Source organism: Pteronotus mesoamericanus, unplaced genomic scaffold (assembly GCF_021234165.1).
Source record: "Pteronotus mesoamericanus isolate MK-2021 breed Mesoamerican mustached bat unplaced genomic scaffold, CSHL_Meso_final contig_221, whole genome shotgun sequence".
Classification (NCBI taxonomy): Eukaryota; Metazoa; Chordata; class Mammalia; order Chiroptera; family Mormoopidae; genus Pteronotus; species Pteronotus mesoamericanus.
The window spans coordinates 3,267,246-3,290,661 of NW_026555092.1; the positions used below are offsets into that span (position 1 = coordinate 3,267,246).

The 23,416-nt window shown below is 49.1% G+C and overlaps 1 protein-coding gene across 1 annotated transcript in view; it reads right to left on the reverse strand.

Annotated features, from left to right (window-relative positions):
* Window positions 1-23,109, reverse strand: part of TCEA3 (transcription elongation factor A3) — a 33,565-nt gene extending 10,456 nt beyond the window's left edge. Inside the window, exons 1-7 of the mRNA XM_054571712.1 lie at window positions 22,881-23,109; window positions 17,824-17,886; window positions 16,942-17,047; window positions 16,315-16,459; window positions 10,725-10,787; window positions 1,810-1,976; window positions 1,578-1,639 (exon numbers count right to left, since the gene is read on the reverse strand). Coding sequence (XP_054427687.1) covers window positions 1,578-1,639; window positions 1,810-1,976; window positions 10,725-10,787; window positions 16,315-16,459; window positions 16,942-17,047; window positions 17,824-17,886; window positions 22,881-22,949 — 675 coding nt within the window. The 5' untranslated portion in view covers window positions 22,950-23,109. The remainder of the gene's footprint in view (window positions 1-1,577; window positions 1,640-1,809; window positions 1,977-10,724; window positions 10,788-16,314; window positions 16,460-16,941; window positions 17,048-17,823; window positions 17,887-22,880) is intronic.
* Between the last annotated feature and the right edge of the window lie 307 nt (window positions 23,110-23,416).

Below are 23,416 nucleotides of genomic sequence, written 5' to 3' on the forward strand. Positions count from 1 at the left end.
GAAAGCCAAGACATTTGTTTAGAAATCTGTGCTTGGGACTCCTGGAGGTGTGTGTCCGGCTACGTGGGGACGGGGGCTGGCGATACCTCTCTCCCGTTTCCTGAGCTCACAGCGGAGGGTGAGGCGGAGCGTGGACCAGCACGTCACCGACCCCTCCAAGGAGCACATGCGAGCCCCATGGCTGCCGCGTGAGTCCAGGGTCGCTCTGAAGAGGGCAGGGCTTTTTTGGGAGACAAACACTCAAGCCCTCAAACCTGACCTCCCACCACCTAAGAACAACGAGCTAAAGGGATGACGCAGCTCTGCTTTCCTCGCCTTTGGAAGACAGACATCCAGTGGAGGGAGAAAACAAAGGGGAAAGTCCCAGAGAAAACAAAGCAGCAGCTTATGCTCAGTGTTCTGAATTAGAAATTATGAAAAAGTATTTGGTGAGGTGCTGGACAGCTCGAGACAAGCTGGTTAATACTTAAATGATGGTGGAGAGGGAATCACAGAAGGTGTGTTGGAGGATATCAGTGTGGGCCTCAGGCAGATGGAAGCAGGCAAGTTTGTTGTCTGCAGATTGGCCCCTGCCCCTTACACAACCCCATCTGAGCCCAATAGGTAAAGCCTAAGAGGTCTCTCAAGGGTCCCTCACACCCCAGTGTGACACTCAGACAGCCTGTCTCCTGGGGATTCTGTCCTCCTCCCTCCACACTCTTTGACATGCAAAGCCTTGTCTCCTGTAAAGGAAATCCCAGCATTCACTCCGTGGGGCACAGTGCTAAGGAATTTTTCACATGGAGACAGGAATCTTTTTGTGCAATGGGCCCATGTCACACAGGTGGTCACCTCCTCTGTTCACACAAGGCCCCTTTCAGAGACTGAGAGAATGGGAAATATGGAAAGCCCAGGACGTGGAATCTAAAGACCAAGGTTTTCAGTCCAGCTCCGAGATCAGCAGCTCCTGAGCCTCAGTTTCCTCATCTGTGAAATGGGAACAACAGCCCTGGCCTCACAGAGACTGTTGGGAGAATCACAGGTAGGCAGTGTGTTAGTTGCCCATCACAGCGCTTGGTGCACATTGGGGAGTAAAAAATGGGAGCTGCTGCCTTCACAGGTTCGAAGAGCGGGGAAGGCTGAGCATGAGACGTGCTGTCCTCTCTGTCTCCTTGACCCCTGGATGTCAGAAACTAGGCACGTTGTGACCCAGCAGTTGAGCCTTCAGGTTCTGGAATCACACTTTCTGGGTTCCAGTCCCAGCAGTGCCACTATTATTTGCTGTGAGAGCTTTGGCGAGTGCCTTAATCTCTCTGAACCTCAGGAAACTCACCAGTAAAACAGGATTAATGCGGAAACTTACCTCGTGGGTCGTTCTCAACACTGAATGAGGTATCCTGTTCTTAAACAGCCTAGCATGAGGCCGGCAGGTGCAAGACGTAATAAATGTTAGCTAGAATTAAGAACTCCCGTTCAGGGGCAGAAGAGGGGGCTGTCCCTAGAGCCCTTGCTCTCCCTGCTCACTATCCTGGGTCCCCTGCACTTGGGGGCCCTGCTGCTGGACAGCCCCGGCACCCACGGCCTTGGCAAAACTCAAGGATATGATCTTCGATTTCTGATGCCATCTTGTCACAGTTGACTCCATAGTCCTTGTAATCATCTAAAAGAGATTCAGAAACACAGGCATGAGCCAAACGTGACCTTGGCAGTGAAGCCTGCTTGTACTGGGGACTATAGTGTCCTGTACCACTCCCGTGGCCCTGAGAAAGACCGCATGTCATCTGCCCTTGGGAAGCCCTCCTCCCCCATCCCTGGTCCAGGCCCTCTCACCATCTGCCTTCAAGGCCGCTGAGAGCATCTCCACACACTTGTCCCGGACAGAGTCCCCTGTGAGATAGCAGGGTGCCAGGAGGCAGATGGAGGGGGCAAAGGTGGGGCTTGAGGGGCTGCTGGGCGTCCTGGGAGAGGACTCTGCTTTCGACTTGCTGCTGTTTGACCTGAGGATGACAATCCGTGATCGACATTCTGACGTTAAGCAAATAAAGCATTTACTGAGCAATGATCTTCAATCCTCATAACAACCCTACGAGGCAGGTACTATTTTAGGTACTTGATATGGACCATCTCATTGAATCCTCACAATAACCCCATGAGGTTGATACTATTCTTATCTCCATTTTAGAGTTGCATTTTAAAGTGCATTTTAGAGATCGATGCATTTAAAAACGCATTTTAAATAATGTTACTCAGGTCACTCATCTGGAAACCAGTAGGACCCGAATTAAAACCCAGGCAGGTGAACCCTGGGACCCACGCTCTTAACCCAGCACCGTGCTCTACTGGTTACAAAACAGTGTGACCAGGCCAAAAACTCAAGCCATCAGGCGCTGTGTGAGCTGCTCTCTCTCTCCCTCTCTCTCCCTGTCTGCTCTCATTGAATCATTCCTTACTCATCCACTAAATATTTATTAGACACCTATTCTCAGGGACTGTGCTAAGAACAAGGGATAAAGCGGACAAGTCAGAAAAGCTCCCTCCCTCCAGGAGTTTACAGCCTAGTGAATAGTGAATGACCCGTCATTGAAGAGGGCTGGCTTTTACCATGTGCTCGGAACCCTGCTAGGCACTCTAGGAGCACTTCCCAATGTAACCCTCACAACAGTCCTAGGAGGCAAATACTGCTACCATCCCCGTTTGCAGATGAGGAAGCAAACCTAGAGAGTAACACCACCAAGGTTTGAACTCGGGCCTGTCTGATTCCAACCCTTATACTATTAACTCCTGTGATACACTGCCTAAAATGATCCCATTTGGGTTTTGGGTTTAAAAAACCACAAATAAACATATACATATACATATACATATACATATCTGCGCATATATGCACAGAAGGTTGTAAAGATAACTGTGTGTCTTAGTCTGCCTGGGTTGCCATAATGTAATACCAGACTGGGTGGCTGAAAAGCAGAAATGTATCCCTCCCAGTTCCAGAGACCAGGAGTCCCTGAACAGGTGTTGGTCAGTTTGGTTTCATGTAAGGGTTCTCCTTCCTGGCTTGTAGATGGCCACCTTCTCACTGTGTCCTTACAGGCGGGCAGTGAGCTCTCAGGTGTCTCCTCCTATGAGGACACTCTATTGGATCAAGTTTCACCCATGTGACTTTTAACCTTAATTATCTCCATGATGGACCTAATTCCAAATTCAGTCATATTGGGAATTGGGGCTTCAACATATGAATTTGGGGAAGGAGGGATCAATAACATTCAGACTGTAACACTATATTAATAACAATCACCTCTCTGAGGTGGGATTATAAGAGATTTTAGTTTTCTTCTTTTGCTGATACATTTTTCCTAAGTCTTCTACAAAAAAAAATCTATCTACTTTTGTGATGAGAAACAGGTTTTTTTTTAATGAGTGGTAACTCCATGCTGACGGCTCAGACAGGCTTCCCATCTTCCTGTTGTCAGGGAGCTGCCAGCAAAAGATGGAAGAAACCCAACTGTCCTCTGATGGGCAAATGAATAAACAAAATGTGGTAAATACCTACAGTTGATTATTATTCAGCCATAAAAAGGAATGAAATTCTGAAACATGATGAACTTGGATGAACTTGGAAGACATTACGCTAAGTGAAATAAGCAAGATACAAAAGGGCAGACGTTGAATAATTCTACTTATACGAAGTGCCTAGAAGTCAAATTCAGAGAGACAGAAAGCAGAACGGTGGTTGCGGGGGCAGAGGGAGGGGCTTTGGGGAGTGAAGGTTTAGTGGGTACAGAGCTTCGGTTTGGGATGAGGGAAGAGCCCTGGAGATCCAGGGGCAACGCTGAGGGGCTCGGGGGAGCTGGAGCAGGACGGTGAGGGAACTGGGGAGAAAGGATTTAGACTGGGACTTGTGAAGGACGTAACAACAAAAGCCACCATTTACTGCCTTGTGCTGTTTATTTCTCTCTGCAAGCCCGAGAGTCCCAAGTTGCCAGCCCCATTTTAGAGATAAGAGGGTAGAGCGATAGTCCTAAGAGCCGTCCCTTTCAGAGGAGTGTCTGCACTGCTCTCGGGAAGGGGCAGGCAGTCAGCGTGTCTCTGCCTTCATCTCTTGGCTCTTCGGTAACCCGTCAGGATCTGTGAGCCAGCCCTCCTGCCTCCTAGGAAAAACAGCTTCAACTTCGGAGTTGAAGAAATCAGGGACCCCTCTCCGTCCATCAGGGTCTTACCACACTGAACCCTTGTGGAAGGTCCCAAAGGGTGGCTGTGTTTCCTACCTCCAGGGGGTGCCATTCACATTGTCACCTGGGTACCTCTTGGAGTTGTACAGCGCCCTGCTGGGGCAGCTGCACCAGGCAGCCCTGGAGCTATGGGTGTGCTTCTTCCCTTCAGGAAGATGATGCTGGGCTTCTGAAAAGTCAGACCCAAGGAGCTGTGTCTGAGAGTGAGGCTGACTGAACAGCCCAGGCTTCCCCGTGTTAAAGATCTGGGGTTAGGAGAGAATCCCATCCAACATCCTGCTGAGCACTTCAGTGTGAATTCTGCCAGCAACCTTTTCATCCCCAACCCTTGCTGTTGGGCCTGACCTTGGATTCCCTCTGTCTCCGCAGATGTCCTTCTCTGGAGCCCTGAGGTCCCTCCAAGGTGTCTCAGTGCTGCCACAGGAGTAGGGTGGGCTGGGCAGGGAAGGCTCTGTCTGTTCTAATAAGGCTGATATTTTCAATTCCCAAAAATTTTGTCCAAAGGGATTTCTAACTTCTATATATTTTTTAAATACCGTTTGAACCTTACTGTTCTAAGACTAAATTATCCTGGACTCTACCTCACCCTGCCCGACAGCTGGGTGGCCGGGCAGCTGGGTACAGGGGTGGGGGAGCTGCGATCCCACCAGCTCTCTCCTGGAGTCAGATTTCAGCAGGAGAGGAAGGTGTGGGTGGGGGAAGGCCGGGAAGGGTATAAACCGGAGAGTCCGGGCTGCCGCCACCACCGTGACCCTCCCTGCACACAATTCTGGTCCCAACCACTGGGCTCTCCCCTGCCCAGCCACAAGAGACCCGAAGCCAGTCTCCCTGCATCCTCTTGTCCCCCTTACAATCTATTTGTCACACAAGAGTTTGGCAGGGGTGAGAGGGCTTTCAGAAACCCACACCTGGTCCCATTATTTCCCTGCTTCTGACATTCTGATGGCTTCCACTTATTTTCAGCATAAAGTCCAGTCCTCCTGTGGTGCCCCAGCCCCCCTACATCTGGCCCCTGCCTACCTCTGACCTGATCTCAGGCCACCCCCCCACTGCCGCTCGAGGTAGAAGCCTCTACTGCCCTCCTGCTTTCTGTTCCTTGAACACACCTGCCCTCCAACCACAGTGCCTTTACACAGTTGGCACCTCCTCCCAGAGGGCTCTTCCTCCTCTAGATCTTCCTGTGACTGGTTCTTTCCTACAGTCAGGCTCAAATATCACATCCGCAGGGAGGCCTGACCACCCCAGCCAAGCAGACCGTCCGGGCCCTGTAACTCTCTAGCACATGACCTAATTTCTTGCATTCATAGCACTTATCCAAGTCTATAATTAACTTGTTTATGTGTTTGTAAACATTGCCTGCCTCCACTCCAGACTACAGGTTCCACAGTATAGGGTCCCCCATGAGCTGGTCCACCACTGTCTTCCAGCAGCTGTAACAGTGCTCTAGGTAGGTACTTGATGAATCTTTGCTGATGAATGAATACAGAACGAGTGGAGGGGGCTGGCCACAGAGAGTTGAAAGGAACATCCCAGGGGTCTAGCCAGAGATGAGCTAGGTGGGGACAGGTCCTCTTTGGCAGGCCAGTGACTTAAGGGAAGGATCTCTCTCTGAGCCTGTGTCTGTCAACTCCTCCAATCTAAGCCAGCTCATCTCCTCCAACTGTGATGGAGCTGCAGATTCTTCCTGGTGCTAACCCCACACCACACCCTCCATGTCTGGGACTTAGCAGTGGGGAACCACCAGGGGGAGCCTGAGGATGCTGCTTGGGAGAAGGCATGCTAGCAAACAACAACGCTGTCATTTCAGAAATGCCTATAATGTTGTGGCATATTTACTAAGAACCCAGGTTCCAAAGCCAAGTTCCCAGGTTCAAGGCCTGACACCACCACTTTGCGGCTATGTGACCTAGGGTGAATACCATCACCTCTAGGTGCCTCAGTTTTCTCACATGTCAAATGGGAATAACAATAGTACCCATCTCATACAGTTGTTAAGAGAATGAAAGCACCTAAGAGAATTCTAGTAATGAAGCAATAGGCAGTTCACATAGTTTGCCACATTAAGTGTGAGTATTATTTTACTAAGCATTATGTACTTATAGAGCACTTACATGAGTTGTCAACAGTGCTAAGCATTTCATTACCTCATTTGCTCCTCACAATAACCTTGAAAGGGGGTCAAATTATCTCCATTTTAAAGGTCAATGGACTGAGACTCAGAGAGCTCCAAGGTCATCCACCTAGCAAATGGCAGAGTCAAACCACAGTTCTAGGCCTGCCCACCTTGCGAATTCTTTTCAGGACATCTCACTGTGTCTCTAAAAGGCAGTTTTCCAGAGTCGCCTTACCTGGGCGAGGCAAGGCTGCTTGTGGCATTCCCCCCCTACACCCCATTCCTGGCAGGGCACTCCCAATCCCCGGGCCTCCTCTTGGCTAGGAGCTGACTCATAGGCTGGAATCCGTTTCTAAGTGGCATTCCAGGCAGCCATGTTCATTTTGCTTTCAATGCAGAGGACTGGGAACTGAGTCAAATTGCAGAGAGGGCACCACTAGCGGGAGTGGAGGTGGGGGTCTGGATTGATCACAGCCTTCTGCTTCCCGGCTGTGTCGACCTCAGCACCAGCCTGTGCTCATATACCACTAAGCGCTTAAAATTCCTACCACCCGGGGTCAGAGCAGAGGCACCGGGAGGCCTGGCTCGCTACTCGTGCGCGCCACCTCGAGGGCATTTCAGTTACTGCACCGTCATGGACCTGTACCGCTCAGGTGAAAAACGAGTCAACCAACCAATTCCCTCCCACAGCTGGGTCCTAGGGCAGCTGATAAAGGGCAACCTTCTCCCTGGACATAGTAGTGCCCTTCGTGGTCTGTTCCCTGGTTCTTCAGCTACAGTTCCCAGAGCGCCATGCTCACTCATATTGCCACGCCTTCGCATGCGCCAGTCCCTCTGCCTGGGATGCCGTCTCTTGGCACCTGTCTGCCAGGCAAACTCCTATTCACTCACCTGTCAATGTTCAGCACAAATACTCTCTTTTCCATGAAGTCTCTTTGACTTCTCAAATCATAATGACACACTCCTCCGATGTTCCCATGTGTTGTGTGTTATATCTTCAAAAAACAAATATTTTGGTGTCTGCCTCTACATTAGTAATTAGTTGTATGAAGGTAGAGGTCATTAAGTTTGAGTCTTTGCCTGGCCTTAGTGATTGCAAACAGGGTTACAAATACATTTTGTTTGTCCTACTGTGTCTTAGAAAAAGGTGAGTTTGCTGTCAATGTTTAAAATTGGGAGTCTTGTTTAAAAATCTGTAAGTCCAGTTTCCCTTAAAGAGCTAGAAGACATGGCACACTGGGCCTGCATTTCCATAAAGCAACCACCAGCTGGGGCTGGCTAGTGAGGGCCCCCTACTGACAGGCAGCTACTCTCCATTTTTCCTTGGTCCCCAAGAGTCACGCAGGGTGTGTTCATGCTCTTGACCCCGGGAGGATGCTGCTTGCAAAGAATGTTACACCAGACGGATGGATGGACGGAAGAGGAAGATGAGGTAGAGAGTGCAGAAAACAGTCTGGGTAGTGGATAAAGGGAATTTACAAGACCTGCTTCTATCCCTGTGGGTTGCCCATCCTCAATATGGAACCAGCAGGCGATGGCACAACTGTCTGTCAAATGTATTCTATTTGACCTTCCAAAAAAAAAAAGATTACATTATGGGAGGAAGCCAGGAGACTTCGAGGGCACAGGCAAAGTCAGGAGAGGACTCTGAAGGTATAAATTCTTCCACAAATGTTCAATGCTTATATTACAGCATCAAACCCAGAACTGGATTAGCGGTAAGTGCTTCATTTTGGGATGGGACAATCTGTCATTATGCAGAGCTGCCCTTCGTATCTCAGGATGTTGAGCCTATCTGACCGTTGCCTACTAAATGCTCCTCCCCCACTCCCACTACAGACAGAATATTTGTGCCCCCACCTAATTCATAGGTTGAAGCCCTAACCACCAATGTGATAGTATTTGGAGGTGAGGCCTTTGAGAGATAATCAGGTTTAGATGAGGATGGGGCCCCATGATGGGATTATAGTCCTTGTAAGAAGAGGAAGAGAGACCTGAGCACACTCCCCCAATCATGTTCAGACAGCGCAAGAAGCAAGAAGGTGGGCACCTGCAAACCAGGAAGAGGGCCCTCACCAGGAACTCAATCAGCCAGCACGTTGATCTTGGACTTCCCTGCCTCTAGAACGTTGAGATATAAATGCCTATTGTTTAAGCTACACAGTCCATGATATTTTGTTATAGCAGCCTGAGCTGACTATGATATCCCTCAAGTCACAGTGACAACCAAAAATGTTTCTACAAATTTCTAAACGACTCTCCGTTGAGAACCACTGGTTTAGGGCCAGGATGACGCTGGGGCCTCCTAGGCCTCACTCAGGGAAGACATTGCTAATGGACCACAGAACTCCCTTCTCCAGAGGCAGGGTGCAGCCTCGGACTCCCTCCCCAAGCAGCGCTCTGAGAGCCTCCACTATCAGCTGGAGCTGGCACTCAGCTGCCAGTTGGAATTGGGCAATACCGCAGCCCGATCAGCAGCTCAGGCCAGTTTAATCCCCATAAAGCCTTAAACAACCTAATTTTTGTGTCTCTTCTTTTCTTTCCAGTGGCAGGTTTAGGTACATTAAACCTAAAATAGCTGTGCATCTCCCACTTGTATTCACCTAGACGTCAACCTTACCATCCCACCTGTTTGTCCCAGCATCCAATATGGCCCCATGGACCCTCATCATTTGCCTCCATCCACCTCCAAGCCAGTTCTTGGCCTGTCTTGCTCTCCCTTGGCCCTGCTTCTCCTGTTCTGACCTCTGAGCTCCCTCCTGGACTACAATTCACACTCACTCCTTTACCCACATTCTCTCTGTAGTGATCTCACCCAGCTTCAAATGCTAGCTAAACGCTAATGACTCTAAAATGTATATTTCCGGCCCAGACTTTCTTCCTGAATTCCAGCCTGGTATAACCTAACTGCTCATTCAGCTTCTGCGCCTCAATGACCAGTACACCCCTGAAACCCAAAATATCCAAATCTAAACTCTGGATCTCCTGCCGCAGCCTGATTTACACAGTCCTCCCCCTACCAATGAGTGGCAACTCCGTCTTTGCAGATAGGTGCCCACGTGTAAAGTCTTGGAGTCATCCTGGCTCTTCTTTTTCTCCTGTTGCCCACATCCAATCTGTCAGGAAATCCAATAAGCTCTGCCTTCAAAATGTATCTGGAGTGGAGCCCACCCCTTCTCCCCACCTACTGCCACCCTGGGCCACCGTCATATCTTGCCTGAACTATCAACATAGTCTCTCTCCTGGTCTCTCTACTTCTGCCTCGACAATCCATTCTTGGCACAGCATCCAGAGGGGTCCCGATAAGTTTGATCATATAATCTACAGGCTTAATACCCTCTAGTGGTTCCTGCTTCACTCTGTCCTCCAACTCTCCCCCCTCACATATTCGTTTCAGCCCCGCTGGCCACCCAGCAGCTCCATAGGTTTGGAATGACCCCACTGTCTACATGGTATTTTAAGCTTGTGCTCAAAGATCATGTCCTCGGGGAGGGCTCTTCTGACCACCCGATAACCATTATTGTTTTTTTCCCAATTCCCCTCACCTGCTCTGTTGTTTTCCTTAGCACTTGTCACCTTCTAAACTGGTGTATAACTTACTTATTCTATGTATTGCTGTTTCCTCTTTTAGAATATAGGCCTCATAGCTACAGTGATTTTTGTTTCTTTCGTCCACTGCTGTATCCATGGCACTTAGAACAGTTCCCAGCACGTAGCAGGCCCTCAATAAATATCTGATGAATGAAGGAATGACTTGATTAGGACACCTACTCTGGGGTAGATGTCTTAACCAGTTCAGCCCCGAACCAGAGATCCCACCCCACGTACAGGCTCTCAAGGCCTCTGTCCTCACCGGGTACAGGCTCACCTTGAAAATGTTCCCCAGGCAGGGGTGGGACAACAGTGACTGCTCAGCCACTGCACGGAGGGAGTGACACCTCAGATTCGGGGGCCTCCTTAGTCTTTTTAAAAAATATTTATTTAAAAATTTTTTTCAATTACAGCTTACATTCAATATTATTTTGTATTAGCTTCAGGTGTGCAGCTTAGTGGTTAGACAATGATGTGCTTTACAAAGTGTTCCCCCTGATATTTCCAGTACCCAACTGACACCACACATAGGTATTACAATATTATTGACTGTATTTCCTATGCTGTACTTTACATCCCTATGACTGCTCTGTAACTACCAACCTGTATTTCGCAACCCCTTCACCTTTTTCATCCCATCCCAACCTCCCTCCCCTCCCCCTTGGTCTTACTGTATGGATTCTAGATTTTGGAGGCAACGTAACAAAGGATGTTTTCTCCTTCTCCAGCCTCGGGCTTCCCACATTAAAGCAGAGAGAGGGACACATGCTGAACAGAACCTCTGGCATAGAGAAGTCCATTGGTTCCCTTACCTTTCCATTGATGGTCTTTTTGGAGAGGAGGTGGCTGAAGACTTGGAATCCACAGAATCTCTCCTGAAAGAAGAGAAATCGAAGATGAGACTCTCCTAGGCTCGCATCAGTACCGATCGAGAGAAGCCAGAGGCTGGAGAGAAAGCATGCTGGAGCCAGGCCGGCTGGGCTGAGGGTGATAGAGCCCACCTGGAGCACTGCTACCTGGGAGAGGAAGCTCCAGGTGGTGCTGGAGGGTCACCCTCACCTACCCCCCATCAAATGAAGCAATGCAAGGGAAGGAAATCGAATATCTGCCAGATGTGTTGCGCGTGTCATGTCATGTATTACTAAGGATGAAAAGCTAAGCCTCAGCAGGCCCCTCTCCTCCTGGCTGTCAGGCAGGTCTTGGCAAGCTGGAGTCCATGGAGACTGGAATTCCCGGGATCGCCGGTCCTCACAAGGGACTGGACATCCTCTCCAGCCTCCCCTGCCGGCACCTTGGGAGGAGGAGAGGAGAGGCACCTGGGCCCTGGAGGTAGAAGAGTTGCGTTAAAATAAGGAAAAAGCAGAACACCAAATTAGATGCATATTGTGCCTGAAGTCTTGCAAGAAAACGCCTAAGAGGACAGAAGATTGAAAGACTATACACCCAAATGTTAACCAAGGTTATATTAGGATGATCAGATTAGAGATGAAACTTTCCCCCATCTTCCAAAATGCACTTTTTGAAACGGAATGTGTTTTTTTCTTGGATTGGTTTTATAAAATTAATCTGTGCGTAAATTGCAGCCCCCACTCCCCAGCTCACTTACCGAACACTCCTTCTGGTTCCCACACAGCTGTCGCCCTCTAACTGACTGTAATTTTCTTACTTATTGTATGCATTGTCCTCCACCCCCCACCCCCGGCCACGTAAATGGCACAGAGCAGAGTTCAGTGGGTTTTGTTCACTGCGGTGGACACTGTCCTTGCTGAGCCCTATCCTCTCGGGCACTCATTCCCCCAGCGTACAGGGACACACACAGACCTTCTCCTGCAAGCTCCCCTGGGCACAGTCTGCCTGAGACAGCTCTCTGCTCCAGTTAGCACCAGCAGGCAGCGGGCCGCAGGTGCTGGATGGGTATGCATTCCATTGTCCTGGGCTCTCAAGTGGGTCCGCCCCCAGTTGTCACACACAGTTCCCGAACAGCATTTACACCCTGGTCACCCACAGCAGTAGCCTGCTCACTAACTCACCCTGTGCTGGCTTCCTTCCCTACCCTGTCTCCCTTCCTCACTCCTCTGCCTGCACTTCCTGAAATCACTCTCCAAATAACCCCCCTGCACTGAAATGCAAGTCTCAGGGCCTGCTTCTGGGGAACGCACCCTAACATGTTCACTGACTTATCCCAGGCTAATAGACTAGTGCCTGGCAAAGAGTAGGCGCTCTATAAATATTTGTTGCTGAATGCTATTAAGTCAAACAGTACAGAAATGTAAACCCTAAAAAAGGGGAAAAACAAATCTCCCCACAGGTTACAACCATTAAGTTTAATGTCCTTCCTTCCAGATCTTTTTCGACATGCATATAAACCTATATAACATTTATCATTGTACAAAGAGAGTGATGATATGAGCTGTATTCCCAGCCCTGCTCCCGGGGCAGGTCATTTCTCTGAGTGTCAGGTTCCCTCACCTGTCAAGTGAGAAGAAAAGAACCCATGTCTTGGGGCTGCCTGGAAGGAAGACATTAGATCATTCATGTCCCCACAGCAGTTCCCAGCACGAGGAAGCCCTGATGCTCCATTATCCCAGGCACCTGGTTTCTCGTTGTCCAGATTGCGCACTGTTTCTGCATGGATTTCCAGGTCCCACCTCATCCTCCAGATGGTCTGGGGGACAGTGGGCAGCGCAGAGCTAGGGGCTAGCCCTAACCACCCCGCGGACCAGACTCCTAGGCTCTGGACCTTCACTCCAGCTTGAAGACTGGGGGAGGCGGCAATGAGGGAGAGGGGAAGTTTCACCCTCATCCACACGCCCCTCCAGCCCCATGCCAGGCCCTGGAACCCCTCTGCAGGTTCCTCTCTGAGTGCCCCCTGAGGACTGACCGGTCCAGACCGGCGTGAGAAGCTGGAACTCTTGCAGGCGGAGAAAGGAGAGAAGACAGGAGCCTCTACCCCCGAGCCTCACCATTTTCAGGTCCCTCCTCACTGCTTTTCTTTTTAGAATGAATCAGAAATATTCCGCAGTTATTGTAAATGATCGTTATGAAAACTCTTCGGGAGCATGGAAAAATGTCTAAAATACAGCAGGAAGATAAGGTAACAAGAACACAGTAGTTTGTACACGCCACCTACAGGAATGGAAAAACTATGTACGCGAGTAGCTCAGGACTGGGAGAAAAGAGGAAAAAATAAAAACTGCTTCATCTGTTGGAGGTGGCCCACTGTGAACAAATATATTTAACTCTTATTTCAAATTGCACTAACGTGGTTTCAGTGATTATATAATAAATAATGATGATCAGTTATCATTAAGAAAACTAAAAAGGAAAGAAGTTCACCAATTTAGCTGAAGTAGGACCCTTGCCAACTGGATTCACCCAGCAAGGTGAGGAGACAACTACCCCACTCTCCGCTCAGCCACATTGACAGCTTTGTATCATAGCGTCACAGCTGTGACAAGTGAGCGCACATTAGCAATTCCACCTCCCAGCAAAAAGTTCAAGACGTTGTTAAGTGTAAATGCGGGTTGCCAAATTGTATATAGAGGGTGATTCCAATTTTATTAAGAAAATATAAGTGTACATAAATATGTTCTTAAAAGACGATAGATATACTGCAAAATGTTAACAGTAATATTATTCTCTTATGTTTGCTTTTCTAAATATCTTACACTAAACATGATTTACTGTTGAAATAAATGTGGAAAGATTACAAAATAGTGTATAAAATATAATTCAATTTTATTAATACAATAAATATTTTATGGGTGGTGATGATGCATAGCTAAAAGTCTAGAAGGATATATATGTGATTGTATACACTACATATGTATATATACACATTATTATATGTACATGGTTATATAAACACTTTTGTGTGTCTCTAGATAATGAATGGTTTTAATTTTCCTATTTATATCTTTAAAATTTTCTACAATGAGCAAGTAATTACTTGTATAATAAAATAAATATAATACAAAATAGTTAAAACAATACATATAATTAAAATATATTAAAATAAAACATTTTATTTTGAGGAAGAACAAACTGAGATAACGTTGCCCATTTTTCAGGCCACAATACAGAGTCTCAGAGACAAAGGGTGTAAGTAAGTCATCAAGTTAAGCCCAGAATTTCTGCTTTCCAGCCGTCTCCTCAGCCATATCTGTTGTCCTTTTATAGGCCTTTAGAAAAGACTACTCTGCTGATCATTTAGTGGGATTTGGAGATGGAGCACAGGAAACGCGTGGGTTCGAGCTGCCATCTTACCATGATATCTGCATCCCTGTTCTGCAGCTTAGTTTATATCCCATTTGGTCTTCTCTCCCAATAGTCCAGCCTCTAGTCTTTCAGCGTCATCTCACAAGACCCCTCCCTATCGTGCTCCTTCATTTGCCACAGGGCTCACAACCAAACAGGTGGTCCAGACATGGCTGGGCCAGCCAGAGCGTGAATGCCCACAGCGGAGGCGCTGGTACAGCTGGGCCCAGCAGCATTCAGGAAATGTTCACTCTGTGCTGGGCACTGTGGATCAGAGGATCCCTGCCAGCCAACCTCCTAAGCCCTTTGGGAATACAAAGTACACCATGGGAGAAGTTAAATGTCAATTAGGATTTCTCCGAGTCGGATGCCACTGCAAAGTGAGCAAGGCCAGGAAGAGAACATAGAAGTGATTATAGAACCATGTGACAGGTAGCAGCATTTTAAAAAGCAAGCTATAAAATGAATGATAACTATAGAAAACAAGTCAAAGAGAGAATAGAAAGAAAAATCATATACCGAAATATTAAAAGCAATTGTCTTTGGGTGGTAGGAGTGTGAATGGTTTTTCCCTATTTTTCATTATTTCTACAACAAATTTTTATCACTCTTGTTTAATTTTTTTTAAAGTGCTATTTTTTGTTCTGATTTCAAAAGCAATACAGGATCTTTGTGGGAAAATATCCATATCCAACAATATGAATACAAATTTTGTTGTATAATATAGAATATGAAGCTCTTAGTTATAATCACATATATTTTTGTTTTTAAAAAATATCTTTGCCCTGGCTCGCATGGCTCAGCGGACTGAATGTCAGTCCTCAAACTGAAAGGTCATCTGTTCAATCCCCACTTGGGACACCTAGGTTATAGGCCAGGTCCCCAGGCTTGCGAGAGGCAGCCGATCAATGTATCTCTTACATGTCAATGTTTCTCTTCCTCTCATTCTCCCTCCCTTCCCCTCACTCTAAAAATAAATAAATAGCTTTAAAAATAGCTTTATTTTTTTCTTATTTCAAAATTAATACATTATTTACTGGAAAAAAATTGGATAGGAATTTGCAAAAATAAGGAAAAACCCCTCCTAAGCCTTACCTATTAGAAATAATCACCAAACCCTGGCCAGGTAGCTCAGTTGGTTAGAGCGTTACCCTGAAACATCAAGGTTATGGGTTTGATCCCTGGTCAGGACACATATAAGAGGCAACTGGTGAATGCATGGATGAGTGGAACAACAAATCAATGTTTCTCAATCTCTCTTAAAATTCAGTAAATTAAAATAAAGAGTTGAAAAAAAGAAATAATCACCGTTACCACCCTGGTGTATAGCTCTCTCATTTTTTCTCCTATGCATATACATAAAATTCACTTAGTTTTTATAAAAATGGGATCACACTATATATGCTATATAGTACACGGCTTCTCTTAATACCGAATGAAGATTTTCCCATGTCATTAAACATTCTTCTGTCCTGCAGTGCTTCTCCATGAGACACTGCTGGTGTTCTGAACATGATAGATGGATCTTCGATGTGTGGGACTGCTCTGTGCATTGCAGGAAGAGCAGCATGTAGCCTTCCTTCAGCCCCACAGTTATTTTTACAACCCAAAATGGGAGTGCAGTGGTGGAGGCATACCTCCCTCCTGGTCAAGAATCGTTCCTCTTACAGCATCATTTCCTAAAGTGTTTTTCACAGGAGACTTATAGTATAAGATTATAATAAACATTCGTTTAAAGAGGGGTCAGCCCTGGCTGGTGTGGCTCAGTGGGTTGAGCGCGGGCCTGTGAACTGAAAGGTGGCCAGTTGATTCCTGCTCAGAGCACAGGCCTGGGTTTCTGGCCGGGCCCCCAGCAGGGGGCGTGTGAGAGGCAACCGATCGATGTTTCTCTCACACAGAGATGTTTCTCTCCCTCTCTTTCTCCCTTCCCCTCTCTCTAAAAAAATTAATAAAATCTTAAAAAAAAAAAAAAAAGAAAAAGAGGGTTCAGAGGAAAAATGTTTCAGGAACACCAGCTGAAAAATATTACAAACAGAACATACATCTTTATGTTTTATCGGATTAATGTCTTAATATAATTTCCTTATAGTGGATATACTGGGTGAAAGGTATGTATATTCCTTCCCCATCGTAGAAAAAAATTACCTGTCTTTGGGCTCTTCCCCTTGTTTCTTCCGTGGTGGAGAAAGGCCTGCCTCTGGCTTCCAATTGGAACAGTCAAGTTCTTTTTCTTTCTTCTTGGCTTTTTCTCTTTCCTCTCCTTTTCCTCCTTTGGGGGACCCACGGGCGTCTGAAAGCAAAGGGGCGGTGGCACTGCTCACTCAGCTCTGTTTCAGCTGAACCCAGTATGGCTGAGGGGAGGAAGGAGCAAAGGGCAGGGACAAGGACAGCCACACACTCCCCCAATGCATATACATACTTATACACAGATGCATGTACAAAATGCACATCTGTGTGCAAATCCACGCTCACACACGGGGACAGAAAGGCACTTGCACACACACCTATGCACATGTTCATACAAGTATGCATATATAGATGTACAAACACAGCGAACAGAAATGCACACACAGGCACATGTACATGAAAACTTACATAACGACAAATCTCGCACTTGAGCAGACAAATACTGACACTCACCACTAGAGACCATCTGTCATTTGTTAAGTCATTCAACAAACATACACTGAGTGCCTGCTACGAGCCAGGCACAGTCCTGTGCCAGGTGCTGGGAGAGAAAACAGGGTCCCAGTCAACATTTCCCCCTCTCACCCAGCAGCCGCTTCCACTTTTTGATGAGGACTTTGGCCAAGGACACCACCTCCTTGTCTGAGCAGTGCTTCCGGACCCCATTAACTGCGACTCCAATCCTGGTTGTCTGCAAAGTGAGAGGGTTAGGGGCTGATCTGGGAAGAAACACAGGACTGGCTGCCCTAATTGGCAAGATCTGCCCTGGCTCAGCCACCCCCTTCCCCAACCTCAACTTCTCCAGCCGCACCCCCCACCCCACTCCCCGCCCTGGCCCTGGCCTGACCTGTGGCTGAGAAATAACCCTGATCCTGTCACTGAGGCCCCGACCTGCCATCCTTAGTGAGGGCCAGTGCCCCAGGCCCAGCCCCCGCGCTGACAGGTAACTGCGGCTTGGCGGGGGTCTGGCTGACGACGAGGGCCCCTCCCGGTTCCGGCCCCCTGGTGCGCTGGAGGCATGTCTTTGAACTCATTTCAGCTTAAGACACAGCTCTGACTAAAACTTGGGTTTGTGCTAATTTTTTTCAGGGCCAAGAGCGTTTGGTAATATTTGGGGGCTATATGGGCAACACAGGGATGACTGAAAAGTGGAGGGCTTTTCCCTGCATCACTGGCTTCTTGGATCCCACAAGCCCAGGGCCTTGGGAATGTGGTTTTCAAGGAAAGCACATTAGTCTTCCTCCCAGACCCAGAAGTCCCCTGTGCTTGGAAGGTCCCCTGTCCCCACCGAAATGACCGCGTCCCCACCCTCAGAGTACCTCAGGATTCTCCAGCCCTCTGCTCAGAAGTTCCCCCCAGGGCCCCACCCTTGGGGGTCTTCCCCCATCAGGTTCCCCCCCTTGGAAGGTCGATACCCCCCCCCCCCCCGGCCAACACTATCCCCAGAGCTTTTTACCCCCACCCCACCTGGAGTAGCTGGATGGACATCTGACAGCTGTTCAGCTTCTTCAGAAGGTCGAGGGCCCCTTCCTGTGGGAGGCCACAAGGTGAGAACTGAGGGCCGAGGGCTCTGCCCCAGGTCCCTCTCTGATCATTGCGGGGTCTCAGTAGGAAAGAGGAGGGGAGGAAGTAGGGAGGAGGCTGTTCCAGCTCCAGGATACAGGCAGACACGCAGTTGAAGGACAGGCAAGGGACAGTGAGAAGGAGAGAGGAGGAAAAGATTCTGCTCCAGATCAGCTCTCTGTTTCCTCCCTGTCCCCCAGGCTGGGCCCCTCTGAGCCGGCCTTCAGCCCTAACCACTCACCCCGACCCCTAGCTCTTGGTTCTGCTCTTCTTTCCTCTACATATACTCTCTTCTTCCCCATCTCTTCCTCTAAAATTAATTACTTTGCAGCTTATCATTATTGCTTTTGTGTCTGTATCCTCTTCCTCTCCTCACTTTCCAACTGCGAGCTTAAGCAGGGAGAGGAGAGTGGCTTTTTCTTTTTTTACAGTTTTATTGAGGTATAATTGGCATGCAATAAACTGGACATATTGCAGGCTACAATTTGATGAGTTTTGACATATGTGTACACCCATAAAACAATCACCACAGTCAAGATAAGATCATAGCCATCATCCCCCAAAGTTTCCTCCTTGCACCACCAACCCCATGCCCCCCCACCCCCCACCCAGTGTGCAAATACACGCCAGTTTTTGTCATGATAGATGGGCTTGCGTTTTTAAGGAATGTATGTCAAGGGTAATATAATAGATTCCTTTTGGTCTGGCTTCTTTCGCTCTGCGTAGTTATTTGGAACTCATCCACATTGCTGTGTATGTCAACAGTTCCTTTTCACTGCTAAGTCGTTTTCCATTGTACGTATATACCAGTTTGTTTATGCGTTCACCCGTTGATGGACTCTCTCTGGTTTCCAGTTTGGAGCTACTACAAATAAGGCTGCAAGGAACATTCATGTACAAGTCTTTGTGTGAACATTCACTTTCATTTCTCTTGAGTAAAGAGGACTGTTTTAATCTCAGAGACCTCAGGGTTCAGCACGTGGCTCCCTGAGTGAATGAATCAAACAGAAAGCAGAGGGTAGGAGGGGAGACGGGGCGGGGAAGAAAGGAGATTTACATTTGAAAATCTGCTGGCTGCCTCTGACCCATTTCAGCTTTCTCCTTCCTCCCACCCACTTCCTAGAAGCCAGCCCCAGCCTCCTGTCCTGAGTTTGCTTCCCTGGGGAGCACCAGCTGACTGTGTCCTGTACGCCCCCGCCAGGCTTCCTGGACCGCGTCCCAAGGGCTGCCTGTCCTCAGCCTCCCTCAGCGCCTGGGTTCACAGTATGTTTTCAGAGGTGTGACCTGTGGGTTTGTATGTACATGTAAACTTGTGGGCATATAACTCTGTGTGTAACATTAATTAAAGGCTTCCAATGTGCTGGACACTGTCTTAACTATTTTACATGCATTACCTTGTTTAACTCTTATAATGACCTTATGAGGTTGGTACTCTTACTATTCCCATTTTTATAGATTGTCCCACTTTCATAGAAGAGGAATCCAAGAAACAGGGAGGTTAAATAATTTGCCTAAAGTTACAAGGAATGGAGCTGGAATCCAAACTCAGGCATTTCAGGCTCGAACCACTATACAACAACTGTGTAGGTATGGACATCCATCTGTCCAGATTTATACAGTCATGGACTATCAGCACGGGGAAGTGCAGTGGTATGCTGGTCAATGTCTAACAACCAATTCTCAAGGGAAAAGAAAAACATGATCTGAATTATTTGCTGATTTCTGGTGTAAATACTCTTCCCACAGCCAATTTTAAATTATAAGCATGCTGTCACTGAGCTGAAGGAGATATTGACGAGTAACATGCCATTATATAGTATTCCCACCATATTGATGTAATAGAAGTAAATAACCTCTAGACCATAGATGATAGTAAGATAATTAGGAAATGATGATTTTAGAGTATTTATTACCTTTTTTTTTCCTGAAGGCCTTAATGCTTTTTATTTTATTTATTTTTTTAATCCTCACCTGAGGATGTTTATTGATTTTAGAGCGAGAGGAAGGGACAGAGAGAGAGAGAGAGAGAGAGAAACATTGATGTCAAAGAGAACCATTGATCAATTGCCTCCTGTACGCGCCCTGATCGAGGATCAAACCTGCAGCCTAGATATGTGCACTGACTGGGATCGAACCCATGACCCTTCGGTGCACAGGATGTCGCTCCAACTAGGCCACCCACCAGAGCTATGGGCCTTGTTTTTAATATAATTTATTTAATTGCAAACTTATAGTTTAATTTTTAAAATAATGGCTGTATTAACAAGACTTACAAAATTCCTGAAAGTTTAACCATGAATGTTAAACTGGTTCTATCTCCTCCTTAGGCACGTGTCTCTGTAGGCCACACTGTACATCTGAGTCATAGTGAAGAATATGAGCCTTCTCCTGCTTGTAGCTGTGCTCACGAAGCCTTGTGCGAGTGTTGCACTGCCACGTGTGCATCGGTATGCATGCACGGGATGTAGCCAGCAGTACCTCCGGTCCAGGCGTGCAGCTGTAGGTGTGCAGCTCGAAGCGCATTTGTGGGATGAGGCCTGCGTTGTAACGTCCAAATGTGTAAGTGTAACTGTTAAGTTTGTAGATTTGCACGTCTCAGTATTGCTTATTGACTGCATGTACACATGTACCCACATGTATAGTTGTCTCTGTGTTTTTTTCTGTAAATATAACAGTCAGTATATCTGTCATGTTCGGGTCAGAAGCCATGTCTCATAAGCAATTATGTTCATAGTTGCTTGTTTGGCTAGCATTGTGTGTGACTGTGTGTGTAGCTATATTTTTGTGTGTCTTTGTGTGTATGTGTAGCTGTGACTTGGTGCTTGCGTGTTTGAAGCTGCTTCAATGGTTGCACACTGACAGCATCTGACAAAAGCCCTAAGTTGCTGGGCCCTCAGTAATTGGCAGTAGACCCTGGGCCTGAGCTGCAACGTGGAGGGTGGAGGATCCGTCTTACAACAGGAAGTGTGTCCTCCTCTCCCTAACCACCCCTGGCGGAGCCCATTTTCACTCCCAGAGCAAGCCCCACCTTTCTTGATCCCATGCCCAGAGCTCTGTGCCCACTCAGAGGCTGCAGAAAGCCCAGGCACAGACGTGGCTGCAGGCTGGCTCTGAGCTACAGAGACCCTGTGGCCAGATTTGCACCATTCCTGGAGAGAGCTCTGAATACTTCCACAGGAATGCATTCCAAGGAATACCATTTCCTCTTCCCTTTTTATGGAAAAGGAAACCCAGGCCCAGAAAGGGGAAGTAGGGGGTGGACCTATGGCCATAGTGGAGTGAGGGGAAGCCACAGCCAGTCCCTTCCTTCTCAACCAGAGCTCTACTGCCAACCAAGCTGCTTTTCTCAGCTCTCCTAAGCTTCCCCACCCATCCCCCACCCTCTACCTCCCTCATGCAGAGACCCAGAACCTCCTGGTCTAAACCTGAGTCAGCAAGGAGCAGGGCTGGGATAACCTGTCTACTTCCTGTGGAATTTAGCTCAGAAGACTGGGGTTGGCCTCTGCTGCCCCCAGTTGGAAGTGCCCCCCATGACTTGAGGCTCAGTTTCACTGACTTTGGAAGATCCCAGACTAGGGGCGGGTGGAGGCGGGGAATGTAAGGGTGAGAAGCTGCCAGCACTCTGCAGGTTTCTGTTTCATCTGGCCTTGCAGAAGCGGGTCTCATCTCTAACTCTTAGCTAGCACCATCCCAGGTCCTGCTAAGGATTTTACATCTCTTCCACCCTCACCACCAAGAGCAGAGACAAAAATCCAGTGACGCTCCTTCCCAGACGGTAGGTCATCTCAGCTCCTTCTTACAGAGGAAGAAACTGAGGCTCTGGCCTCTATGTCAACATCAGCGCATTACTGCCCATGGCTACTCTAGGGCTTCTGCCCCACATTCCAGGGCTCCAGCGACCCTTCTCTTTTCTGTGCTCTAAGTCCATCCCTTTTCCAAGTTCCTAGGGTCGCAGAAGGCCCCGGAAAGGCCAGTCCTGCTCCAGCACAAGGCTATGGACGGTGAGAGGAGGAGGGCCCTGGGTCAGGGAGAGATGGGGGGCCGAGGGGCAGGCTCTCTGGGCTACCCTCCCCTCTTTTCCCTGTCCGGGTGTGCCCCGATCCTCCCAGAACGAAGGCCAGGTTTGCTCTGGCCGGGCAATCCCGCGGCGCCAGCCTGAAGGCAAAGATCACGGGAAGGATCAAACATTAACTTCAAGTGGGCTTGCGCTCCGGGCTCCGGGAATCCTTAGGCAGGACCGCCAGCCCCGATTCAAACTGAGGGTCGGTGAGCAAAGCCCAGGCCTCCAGCCGGCCCCCTCCCCTCCCCCCGCGGGCCCCGAGGGCTGCGGCTGCCCCGCACCTGTTCGGCCCCCGCCGGCGCAGGCCCCACCCCGCGGCCAGGGAAAAGGAAAATTGCAAACAGAACCGCTCCTTGCGCCCGACACCGTGGGGTCCCGGAATCCGCGGCCCTTTGCTTCTCCCGCCCAGATCCACTCCCCAGTGCGGGGCAGACGCGGCTCACCGCCCCTCGTCAGCTCAAGTTTCTTTGACACTTCTTGGGGCCACCAGGATTTTGTTCCCTCCACCCCGCCGTCGCCGCCACTCCCCCGGCTTTGCACACGTCGTCCGTCCCGGGACGCGGAAAGTCCTCTTTCAGGTCCCGATCTCTTCCCTCGCTTTCCCGGTACAAGCTACCCCGGGACCCCCGAACCCTACATGTCCATAGGGACGTGCACAAGCCTTATCTTCGGGGCCCGCACGATCCCCACCCCCGGCGCCCCGAGCCACGCACACGCCCACTCTGAGGTGCCCAGCGGTCCCCCAAAGGGTGCCGAGCCTGGCGCCGGCGGTGTTTCCCTCGGGTCCTCAACCCCGCGCGCCTCCCCCGCGCCCCGCCAGCACGCTCGTCCGGGACTCTCGGGCTCGTCGGCGCCGCGCCTCCCGGGGTCGGACGCTGTGGCCCAAACTCTGCAGCCTTACCGTGTTCTTCCTGGCTACCATCTTCTCCAGCTTTTTGGCGATTCTCAGTAGCTCCTCTTCCTGGCCCATGTTGGCCCACGACGCCCGGCGGGGCGAGGGGCGCTGGGGCAGCAGCCGGGCCTCGGGGGCGGGAGGCGCAGAGGCGGAGGGCGTGCAACACGCGCGGGACGCAAATACACACGACACACACGCCTGGCGGGGGCGGGGTCCCCCCCTCCCCGCCCGCCTGCCTCCGAGGTGGGGGAGGGGTGGCGTGCACTAAATATAGATTTCAAGGACTTGCTGGGGCAAAGATTGCCCGCGCCGGCCGGTCGGGCCTCCTGAGCGGGACGAGCCTTCGAGAGAGGGCTCTTCTCCTCTGGCCCTTCCCGGGGGGATCGGGAACTGAGCGAGGTTTGGGCAGGAGGGCTTTCTGGCGAGTCCGGAGGCCGTCGTCCCGGGACACAAAAGGCTGTCACGGCGAGAAGGGCGCCTGAGTGTGCCCCGGGAGCTCCGGCAAGAGTTCAGGACTCCCGCGTATCTGCACCGTTACAGCT